The following is a 12,253-nucleotide window of genomic DNA, read 5'->3' as shown; positions in this document are numbered from 1 at the left end:
GTAGATTAAAGAGATCCGGGGCCGTTCACAGCTCAAGCTCCCCCTTTGCTTTCAGACCCAGAGTTCATATTTTGTGCAAAGTTGTCGGCAGAGAAGCCGATTTTATTTGCCAGTCACATGGTGCTGCACATGACTCTTAAGCTCTGAGAATTTTTTTTACTCCCTTTACCGCCTCTTCCTCTTTTCCCTTCCACTGTCTATGGCTAGCAGAGCTTTTACATTTCCATGAACAGAACAAATAACTCTCTTGATTTTTGACAGGTGATGACTGAGTGGAGTTCATTGCTTTCTAGATTCCAATGCTAACCAAAAAGGAAATATTAGAGTAATTATAGAGGTTAAGGTAAGTTGCTGTTAATTATTTTAATAGAAGACAAAAACTTGTAGATAATTGACACTGTCCTGTTTTCTCAATCTCTATGCTCATCTGCCCTTCAAACTCCAGTGTTTGGACAGAGGGAAGGGAAATCTGGAAAAGTGTAGGCACGGGCAATTTCATTCAGTTTTAGGTCCACTTTTTTAGGTGGAGTGGGATGTTAATTGTGGCAATAACATAAATGTTATATCACTGATAAAGCTAATATAATGCATGGATCACCCTAGCAATGCAATCAATTAGGGGATAATTATGGGAAAACTGAAGCACAGTGAGATTTTAGTGACTTGCCCCAGGTCATATAAGAATTTTTGGCAGAGCCAGGAAGAAAACCTAAGGGCTTGTCTGCTTGGGGGTATTGACCAGAATAGTTCCCCATGTGGACACACTTACTTCAGAATAAGAATGGGTTTTTTCCTGATTTAGCTTGATCCACTTTGGAAGTAAATTAAAGCTAAACTGGAAAGGCTTCTTATTCCAGAATAGGACATCCACATGGGGACCTATTCCACAATAACTTTTTCATTTTAAATTCCCACCCTCCCTTATTCCAGAATAATTTCCCTAAAGCAATGTCTTCACTGATCAAAAAGGTGTGTTTTTTCCTGCATTAGCTATCCTGCTGTAAAATCCTAGTGGAGACAAGTCACTTTAGTGTTACTGCAAAATAAACTAGTTCAGTGCTGACCTTGGCTAGCTTCCTTCATGATAAACACTATGGTGTCTTCACTTAGGATTTTACAGAGAACTCTCTCCAGGTTTTTTATCTTACTCTAAAGAAAATCACTTTTTGTGTCGGTGAAGACCAAGCCTGAATCTCCCAAGTCTCATTCCTGCTCTGTGGATCAATCACATGACAATACATTTCCATACAGATTTGGTGATCATAGAATCATAGAATATGAGAGTTGGCAGGGACCTCTGGAGGTCATCTACTCCAACCCCCTGCCCAGAGCAGGACCAATCCCAAGTAAATCATACTCCAGTCACATCCAGTGATACTCCAGTCACATCTGTTGATCTAGAGTTCTTGGAAATAAATTTAAAGGAAAAAACCCTGTCATGTTCCTTTTTGTTTTATTTTTAGATACATTTGAAGTACCAGCTTCTCGTCATTGTTTAACCTCCCTTCCAAGACCACCTGATCAGCAACATGGCTTTTCTTGGGAACACCTCAGAACTCTTTTTGGTGCTGCTTTCACTGGTGCTTATGCTGCCTGTGGTTGAAGCCCTGGACACTGGAGACGCAATTGCTCTCTTGCTAGGCGTAGTTCTAACTATCATTGGATTCTGTGCCTGTCTAGGCTTGTATGCAAGGAAAAGAAATGGACAGCTATGACTTTTTAAAGAGATGACCTGGTCAAGCATAATCCTAAATTCTACTTGTTACAATTTAGGGTTTAAAACTGAGCCTAGTTCCTGACAACTTTCAAAACCATGGAGCACAATCCTGCAAATCCTTCTTGCTATGCCATCCTTGGTAATAAAAACCCTTACTGGTAGAAAGGGTTTACAGGGTCTGTCTTCATGACAGTAGGAAGATGATTATTTCATATTCCTTGGGATGAGGGGTTGCATTAAAGTAAAGATGGAAACAAGCTATTTGAAGAAAAAATTGCCCAGGTTCATTCACAGTGAAAGTTCATATACTGAATGTAACGTTTCTACAATTCGATTTCCGGGGCTAGTCAGCAGGAAGGCAGCCATAAACCTCCTAGTCAGGATAATAGATTTGGAAATATTGATGCACTCTTAATATGATAACTAAAGAATAGCCTACTTAGACATCTGTGTGAGTGCAGAGGTTCTTTCTAATTAGAATTAATCCCCCTGCAACAGCTCACTTCTGCTGTAATCAGGCTGAGACATGGGCAAAATAGACAAATGTGCAAAACCTTTTCTGTATTCTTATCTGAGAATGTGCCTCTTCTGTAGCTTGGATTCATGTTACAAATTAGAATCAAATTTAATCAATAGCTATGCTTAAGGATTAGACCATGATTTTTCTTTAAAATGTGTATGATGTATTACATTCTCCTATATAATATATATATATATATAATCAACCAGTCAAACAAGGAAAAGATTTCTGAAGAAAAGATTGAAATGACCAAATGTTTTGTGAATATATCTGTTGGTTCATATACATTTGTTTTAGTTTTCTTTTAGATGCTCACATTTTTGGGGTTTGTTTTGCAACAATGAAGACTTATATATTGTTCAGTGACTGGTTCTTTTAATTCTGAGCAGTAGGGGTATTAGAACCAGCTGCTTATGTAACTTCCCCCTGTGATCAATAAACTCAGTACACTCTTTGACGTCTAAGTGCCAGTGAACAAGCCCCCTGGACATTCTTGAAGGTGCACTGCTCAACACTTGAGTTTACACCCCCTTTCGCTACTCGCTAAGGCCTAAATTCTGAACACAGTTGTCCACCTGATCTCCGTGCAAAACCAGAGCTGAAACTTGTGCCAAAAAACAAAACTAAAGCTGTGGTTAGAATCGTACTCCAAAGCTAGTGTGTGTTTCTCTGAGCTTCAGTCATTCACACATGGTATGTTTTGACTTTGATATGCTTTGTACTGCTTGGCTGGAGGGCTCTGCTGAGAGAGCAACATAGTTGGCCCTGCCAGGCTGATAATGGTGAGGTAGGATCTCTTAAGCAATACCCACCCTCTGCTGCCACCAAAGGGGACATCCTTGTAGCACCCTGATGGTAGTCATGGTTTTGGCCCCAAATGTCTGTTAGCAGCTGGCATCTAGCTGCCCTAACTTGCCAAAGGGGGTGTAGGCCTGCACAAAGCAGCAGAATGAAGAGTGGAAAGGTGAGCTTTACACCATCTGCAACCTCAGCGCACACACACACTGCATGTTTAGGAAGCTCAGAGCAACTGGGCTGGTGTTTATGGGAAGCAGTAGAAAAGGCTAAAACGGAGATGCAAAGTTGTGCTTTTTACGACCTTTCTCTCCTCCCTGCCGCCACCCCTCCTTCCCCTTCTCCCAATGCCTCTATCAGAGTGGGAGCATAGACAGGGATAAAATGTTCACAAGACTCACTTGACAACCACAAATAATCAGGCAGGTCCTATTTTGACATTTTGGAGTTGTAAGACTTCCAAATGCCATTTGTAAGTGCTTTGACCCTTATTTCCCTCTCCTGAGGAAAACAGACAAGAGAGGAGAAAACGTAATTGTTAAAGCCATGGACTTGTCAATTTTACTATTCTTCCATTGTAACTGGGCTTCCAGGTACCACACAGGGCTGACATCACAGGAACAAATACAGCTGCCCCATTAACATCTGACTCTAGGGAGAGATACCCTTTGATTCCATGATTCCCCAGCTCAAGTGCTGTATGGCAATGCAGCTCACAAGGTTGTTCTATGGACATGCAGGTGTTTCTCTAGCTTTCCTAACATGAACCCCCCCAGCCCCATTTCTACAAGTCTGCCTCTGTTGTGTGCAGAAATAATGTAATGAAATTTGCATTTTAAGATCAAGGGCCCAAGAGAGGGGAACAAAGTGCTTAAAGCAGCTGCCACCCTCCCGGGCTTGCAGTGTGGGGCCACTGCCTAGCAGTGATGGATGTCCTGGACATGACCAGGCAGTAGAGCTGATGCTAATAAGCAAATTTCATTGCAGCTGGCTTTTCCCAAACACCTCCCTCATTGCTTTAACAGAAAATCTCTGATAGCTGTTTCTTACAAAGGAGTTTCACGCAATTACGCCATAGCTTTTCCCTGTAGATTAGCACAACCACCACACAATTTGTGTCATGCTATGGGATACCTGGAGTTTTATTCTTTTGCCTGTAGTGGCATGTGCCTAACTAAAGGACATTCACTATGCATAATGGTGTATTTACTGGGTTATAATGGAAATTAATTATTGCTCGAGAATTAATTTATTAATGGTTTGACTAAGAGCACATCATGGCCAATCTTCCTGTTTTTCCTCAATTTTTAATAAACTCTTTCAAATAGATTCTACTGTTAATTTGATGATTCAATTCTTACAAGCGGGCAGGGGGGAGGATGAGAGAGAAGTGACTGAAAACTTTAAATAGATGATTCAGCTCTTACAAGAAGGGAAAAGGGAGATGAGAAAAATAATCTGATTTAAACAGTTCAAATAAAGTGGTTTTTTTTCCACATTTTAGTTGATTCAGGGCATCTAGGTAAGTATATTTTAGGTTTACTTGTCATAGTGTATGTTTGTCTTTGTCCTATTGCCAAGATACATCAATAATATTGCATTTCATTGTCCACTACCAACATCAAAGCAATTTAAATCCCCTTAAAGGCATGATCCTATTCCTTTGAAGTCAACAACAAAACTCCTGTTAAGTTCGGTGGGCCCTTAATTGGCCGTTGGTTCCTGGGAGACTCGAGTCATTTTTATAAACTGTCAATTTCCAGGATTGCAATGAATGGCTTTCTCAGTAAAAAAAAAAAACAAAACACAAAACCCAGCAAGTAATGGCAGCTTTTCTGATCAGATACCCAAGTAAAAAGACTATTATACTATTTCCAAAGAAAATTATACAGTAATGTTTTATAAATATTATGAGACGTTTTCATAAAGCAATACAAAACAGGTTCTTGCATCTCAGCATTCCACGGTGAAAACTGTGGTCTAGTTATTTAAATACATTTTTTGGGCCTCAGTTCAGTGTGTGGGGGCAGTTCCCTTTCTGCACAGAACAAGTTGTCATTAGTATTTGTTTCTGTAGTGGAGAGCAAAAACAAACTGCAGCCTTGCAACACCCACCTCTTAGTGCACACAATCTACCCCCTAATTAATGTAGAAAGGTTAGCAGCCAGGAGCTAGCAGCTTCCAGCAGGTATTTTCAATCTGCCTTAGCAATAGTATGGCTCAAGATCAGCAACTCCACCGACATTTAACAATCTGCATGAAGCCCACCCTGCAGCTGGACAAGACAGAAAGGCCTTCACTCCTAAGGACCGTTGCTGGGGCAATAGCTTCCAGTGCTACATAAGACCTAAGTATTATTACTCTATGCTTTACAGGAGCCCTTGAATATTGGATGCAAATACTTCAGCTCACTTGCTTAGCACACTTGCCTCCCCTGAGGTGATAAAATGGACTACGCCACTGCTGGAGCCTTTTGCCCACTCAGATAAGCATTGCTGCAACTGCTTCAACACTTACAATAATGCTTTGGACAGCACCTTCTATATGAGAATCCTGTCCTGAACATTAATGAATAAATCCTCACAATGCCCTTTTACAGATGGGGAAACTGAGGCACAAAGCAAGACTTGGCGTAGTGGTTCACGGGAAGTATGCGGCATAGGTTGTAATGCTGGCAAAGGTCACTGGAGCAAAGAACGCTTTGGCCATGCCACCTCTTGTTTATAGCCCACACCCAACATGCCGCATCCCAAGGAGCACTCACAGGGTACTATCCCTCTGGTAGCCCAGGGACTCATGCCTTTACTATTACTTGGGGATGGTGTGGGGCTCCCAACTCCTACTGGTTCCCTGCATAGTGTTGTTTACTTGGGCTTTGTGGGAGGGAGGTGGGCTGACTTCACTGTTGATTTATAACAAGACAAAGCATGACTAAATAGAAGAACCATAATAAGTCTATTACTATGGTACAAGTGGTAATTATTACACTACAATATTGACAGTTCCATTCGCATCATAACTGACAAAGGGTTTTTGGGTGGTGGAGGGAGAGCTTGGGTCTGATTCCCCTCTCTGTTACACAAGTAAATTAAGAGTAACTCCACTAAAGTCAATTGGAGCTGAAGATCAGGCCACTGATTTTAGAACCCAATTTGGCAAAGCAACTAGAGACAGATTTTTAATGGTATTTAGTCCCATTCAGAATAATAACTAAATCCCAATAAAGATTCGGGTAGGTGCCTACTGGGATTTTCAACAGCACCGGGTATCTAAGGCCTATTGAAATAAATCTTCAAATCCTTTAGAAGACAATGTTTTAAGATTCAAATATTTAATGTGGCAAGAACACTTAAACTGTTAGCATATATCGACAAGGGTGCATTTATGAAAAAAACTTAAGCAGCCTTTAGTTATTTAGGCCTCTTGACATGCATTGAAAAGTGATTAAAATAGACTGCTTACAGTGCAATTCTCTCAAAGTGCAAGCTAGGGAGAGTACCACAGTTCAGTGAATCTCCTGAGTCTGCACTCAGCTTCCAGGAGAGGGAGAAGTAGAAACCATTAGAATCAAGGATGAAGTTACCTGGCCCAACACCCACCATCAGAACAAACCAGGCCCCTGCAGCTTTCAGGGGGTCTGGGATGGTTGGGGTGGGCGCTTGGGTTCCCAACTAGGTTTTCTAGCCTTTCAGCTACAAGGGTGGGATTGGGAAAAATAATGGCAGCTCTCCAAAATGCCACTCATTCATGGCATCAAAATGAGCTGTAATTCCCAAGAGACTGTGCAGCCCACAGACCCAACTTTAGTCTTAAGCCAAACTAGAGCTGAAAGAAATTTTCAAAGAGAAATGTGCTTTCATCAAAATATATCTGTTTTAGGTTCACAACATTCTGTGAAATTAGAACAACTTTAAATAATTTCTGAACTCAATGACATTTCCCCCCAAACTTTCTTTAGAATTAGGATGGTTGTGAAAATTATGCAGCAAATGCCTGTGCTCACTTTTCATACTTTTAACTGGGTTGTTCGTGACTGGTCATAAGTCACATGGTATGAGTTCTTGTTCTCGGATTGGCTGAGCCTCCGCAGGTGATCTTAAGGGTTAGTAGAAGTCATTTTGACTAATGCCCTCAGAAAGCATGGCTGAACTTAATTCACTCTCTCTGAGTGTAAGTGGCAAGGAACAATTTACTGTTCTGTAGTATAGTGTTGTGGAAAGGTCATGCACAGGCAACCTCCAAAACCATCAAGGATTTGAGGAGATCAGTGATCTTGAGAAGACTGCAGAGGGGCAAGCACATCTTCCAAAGATGCAAGGGGGGGAGTAGCAGACCATCTGCCCTTCCTCACAAGAAGAAATTGCCAGGTCAGGGTGATGGGAATTAGTAAGCTTTTCCACTGCACATGTATAGTAGTCAATTTTCAATCATTCCTAACTTAATTAACTAACCGTGTTAAGTGCTGATCAGAGACCTATAGTGGTTGCTGTTAGGATACCACATAGTAACATTTGCTTCCTATTGTAATTATGGGGGAAACTGTGAATCCCAGATATCTTCGTATAATAACAATTGGCAAATAGTGACTTTTTAATTACAATTTGACTGTAGTCAATGAGGACTATGGTCCTGCTCAAGAAGCCAACTGAAGTCAATGGGAAGCTTTCTGCCTATTTAAATGAGCACTAGATCAGGTTATGTCTCCCTGTCAAATTGTAGGTGTCACAAGTTCAATGCTTTTTTGATTTATCTAAAAAAAGTGGAAATAATTGTATGAAACACAAAATGTGTGGGGTGGGAATGGCGGCTGGGTTGGAGAGGAGTGGCAGAAAGGTGGTCTCATTTCCACAGGACTCAGACTTGGCTCAAGGGATTTTCTTAAACTCTCCACCCACAAAAATTCACTGCTGGGAGATCAAACCTGGACAATGTAACAGCAAACTCAGATGCATACACAGCAAGTCAGTTTACTTGTACCTTTATGGAGAATCAGCCTGTATTAATGGTGAACAAATCTAATCACAGTGAAAGTCTGTAGGAAAGCTGGCAGCAAAAGCTGTGAATCTATTCAGTCATCATGTCAGACTATGGGGAAACCAGATGTGCTCGCATTCTCCCACTGAGTCTAGTCAGCCTCAGTCCCTGTGGCATTAAACTGTTATGGAAAAGGGAACAAATACAGCATACAGAGAGTAATCCTTTTTTTTAGGCTGGGATTTTGAAGGGGCTTATGGGGGTTGGGGGCTTAACTCCCAATGAAATTCAGTGCTTCAGTTTAAACCCTGAAATGCTAATATCTCATTCCTGACAAAATCAATTTTTTTAAAATAATAAAGGTTGCCAGTCTTGTCCTGCATCCAGAACTCCTACTGATAGCAGTGGAATGGTCAAGGGCAGAATATGGCCCTTCACATGTGCCATCTGAATTTTCTATTTTTAAAATCTCAGGGCCAGATCCCCAGGCAGCATAAACCACCATAGCCTTACTGAAATGGCAGTTATACTGCTTTACATGAGCTGAAGATCTGACCCTCAGCCTTTAAATTCATTTTGGACAGCAATCGCACGAGGTCTGATTCTGATTTTATGCTGGGGTGTAACACCATTGACTTCAGTAGAATTACTCCTGATTTGCACTGCTGTGAGATTGGAGCTGGCTCTTAAAAGAGCTGCTACCATTTCTCTCTTATTTCTAATTTGACCTACATTTTTACACATATTAGAAAAAATATTTCCCCTCACATATGCACACATTTCAGAACCTGTATATTCAGTTTCAGTCTAAATGTTTCCCCCCTTCCCAGGATTTTTCAACCGAGAAGGTAGAAATAATCAGAGAAGCCCAGTATCAAAAACATCTCACTAATGTCTATTGTAAGTTGACCCAGAAATATACATAGGTACATGGGTACTGCATATAGATGTACATTACATACTCAAGCTCCTTTTCTGGGTTATATTTACTATACTCTCAATAACAAGCCAATTTTATTTCAGAGCTTTTCCACATCACTTTCCTTCACTCAGTCTACCTGACGTTCTCTTCATTAAATCTGCAAAGCTTTTTTTATGAGCTTTCTTCTTTTTTCTTCCAACTCAGATGTAATTTAATGAACTCCCAGTAACAAATAATCATGTGCACTTCATTCCAGATGGATGAACAAATATTTTAGTTAAGCAGTGGATTATAAACGTATTGTACACAGAATCAGTACTCACAGATTCCAAGGGCAGAAGGGACTATTATGATCACCTAATCTGAGCACTTGCGTAACACAGGCCACAGAACGTCCCCCCAAAAATTCCTAGAGCATATCTTTTAGAAAAACATCCAATCTTGATTTTAAAATTGTCAGTGAAGGAGAATCCACCACAACCCTTGGTAAGTTGTTTCAATGGTTAATTACCCGCACTGTTCAAAATGTACACCTTATTGCCTGCTTGAATTGTCTAGCTTCAACTTCCAGCCATTTGTCTGCTAGATTGAAGAGCCCATTATCAAATATTTGTTCCCCATGCAAGAATTTATAGATCGTAATCAAGTGACCCCCTAAACCTTCTTTGTTAAGGTAATCGATTGAGTCCATCACTATAAGGCATGTTTTCTAATCCCTTAATCATTCTTTTGGCTCTTCTCTGAACCCTCTCCAATTTATCAACATCCTTCTTGAACTGTGGGCACCATTGCTGGACACAGTATCCCAACAGCGGTTGCACCAGAGCCAAACACAAAGGTAAAATAACCTCTCTACTTCTACTCAAGATTCCTCTGTTTATGTATCACAGGATCACATTAGCTCTTTTGGCCACAGCATCTCACTGGGAGCTCATGCGCAGCTGATTATCCACCATGATACCCAAATGTTTTTCAGAGTCACTGCCTCCCAAGATAAAGAGTTTCTTCTGTCATCAATTTCCCAGGGATTTACATGCTTAAATACCATTAGATTTTATGGGAATTAACCATGTAAGTCCCCTGTGCATCCAGGGGAGTACTGACCCTCCGAGTAGACTGAAAGTCTAGAATACCAGGAAAGCGTGATCACCTTATGCACATCACTTTGTTAAATTAATAGTATATTTCAAGATGAAATCCTAGGAATTTGAAATTGTCCGGATGCAGCAGAGATGTCAAAAAGCTGCCTTAATGTATTATGGATTCAATTTTAATAATAATAATAATTAATAATTTAATTAATAAGTTGTCAAATAACAGGCTCAATCATAATGTATTAATCAAAGATTATTAATAGAAAATCAATACATCACAATACAGAAAAGAAGATTTTATGTTACCAAACCAATCTGGTGTAGTGATCCCACCGCTCGATCCACTCCCAACTAACTCCAAGAAACTTTCTCCCTTATATACTATGTTCAAGATAAAGAAAATTCCTTTTCCATAACTGATCTACCCAGGAGTTCCTTTTATGATATCTCATATTTCATAATCAATAAGCTAAAGACAACTGCAACCAAGTCATTATTACAGAAAACATCTGTGACAACAAGCAATTCCTATTGAGCTAAAAACCCCTTTCAATAACTCATTATCTCATCAATCACAGAACACATAACAAATATTCCTTATCAATCACAAATGGTCATTTCTTGGTTTCCTGGACTTTTGGTCATATTTTCTAAAAGTCAGTGGGGTCAGAGCAAGAGATTACACACCTTCCATCATTGATTTAATACATTCTATCATTTGGTCACACTCTAAGGTTCACCCTAAATACAGAGCACTTTTCGATTATAGGTATGGTGCTTCAGCACTTTGGTTCATTCACAAAAGGGTTCTAGGAACTTTCTGTACAAAGCATGATGGGAGTTTAATGTCTATTAACAAATGTATTATTCTGCCAACCAAGCCTTAAGGGTTTAAGACAATAAGAATTGCTTGATCAGGTGTTGTGTATGATTTAGCACACAAGATAGGTTCTTGGATTTAATGACATAGGATAGGTACAGTATGAGTGGGAATACACACTAGCTTTGTTATGGGCAGTAGTAGTGAAGCCCTTTGTACACGGAGAACTCTATATACAGTTGTAAGCAGAGTCAGGATGAGCTCTACCCTGACATCTGGTGGCGAGTCATGGTGGGTTGTGGAAAAGAACTTCAGGGGCTGATCTCATTTGCATAGGCACACCCACCCTGCCTAGATGGTCACTTTGGCTGCTGTAGGAGCCCCAGTTTCTCTGTTATTAGGGCAGGAATAAACTGTTATTACCCTGATTATGTGAATCAAGGACAGTGGAACTGTACTCGGCCTTTTGTTATGATGGAGGGACTCACCATCAACTAAGCAGCACTAGCTAGGCAAAGGTCATGGGTTCCAAAACCCAGTGAAGGGAGAGAGGTTGGGGACAGGTATTAATATTTGGTGGCATGGGCCCCCTGGTGAGGGTCTTACATGCTAATTGCACTTCCTCCTCTCTCCACTGTGGAATATCAGAGCTAATTTTGATTCTATTAGGAGCCTAGTTACAGGCTGCTGAGCTGAATTCACTTTGAGCCAATCGTGCACCAGTACTGAGGCTCCCCCACTACAAGCTGAAATCACAAAAGAGCTAAACTTACTAAGAGCTGAAATCACTGAGTGTTGTGTTAAGTAGTGGAGGAGCCTGAAGATATATGGCAGAGCAGAGCGGCAAGTGGAGCAGAGCAATTTATTGGATTCATGGGGCGGCTGGCAGAGCAGAGCCCCACGGAGAGGTGGGGCAATCAGCTTTGGACCACATAAGGTGCCACTTAACCACCACCCCCCCATCTCCACCCAGGTTGGGAGGTAAAACTCTGCAGATAAACTTTCGAACTCTGGGGCTGCCCTGACCAGGGACAGACACTTTTGGGTCGTTGGATTTTTGGGATTTTGGGTGATTTTGGGTTGCTGGACTCAAGAACCAAAGGGAAAGGACACGCCCCAATTTTCTTGGGGTGGGTTTTTTGCTCATGGGTTGTGTTATGAATCCTGTTGGTGTTTCCCCAACATAATGCCACATTGTTTCTCTCTGTTATTAAAAGGCTTTTTGCTATACTCAGACTATGTGCTTGCGAGAGGGAAGTATTGCCTCTTGGAGTCGCCCAGCGGGGGTGGTATATATTTGTCCCAGCTCACTGGGTGGGGGCTCGAGCTGGTTTTGCATTGTCTTATTGGAATGGAACCCCTAGATACTGAATCCGGCCCTTGTTGCTGCCAACTCTGACAGGCAGAAGGG

The 12,253-nt window shown here is 41.0% G+C and overlaps 2 protein-coding genes across 2 annotated transcripts in view; both read left to right on the top strand.

Moving 5' to 3' along the window:
• The first annotated feature begins 261 nt into the window (after positions 1-261).
• Positions 262-2,691, top strand: SMIM30 (small integral membrane protein 30). The gene is made up of 2 exons (XM_027832726.3): positions 262-343; positions 1,464-2,691. Exon 2 carries the CDS (start codon positions 1,530-1,532, stop codon positions 1,713-1,715), a length of 186 nt encoding a protein of 61 aa, XP_027688527.1. The 5' UTR covers positions 262-343; positions 1,464-1,529; the 3' UTR covers positions 1,716-2,691.
• GPR85 (G protein-coupled receptor 85) overlaps positions 262-12,253 on the top strand; it is a 28,282-nt gene continuing 16,290 nt past the window's right edge. The window contains 1 exon segment of the mRNA XM_043549673.1: positions 262-343. The gene's annotated coding sequence lies outside the window, so the exon portion shown is untranslated.

Source organism: Chelonia mydas, chromosome 1 (assembly GCF_015237465.2).
Source record: "Chelonia mydas isolate rCheMyd1 chromosome 1, rCheMyd1.pri.v2, whole genome shotgun sequence".
Lineage (NCBI taxonomy): Eukaryota > Metazoa > Chordata > Testudines > Cheloniidae > Chelonia > Chelonia mydas.
The sequence above is the reverse complement of the archived record's forward strand: the minus strand, read 5'-3'. Positions and strand labels throughout refer to the sequence as shown.

Coding starts and splice junctions, on each gene's coding strand:
- SMIM30 (XM_027832726.3), top strand. CDS start 1,530: ATGGCTTTTCTTGGGAACACCTCAGAACTCTTTTTGGTGCTGCTTTCA.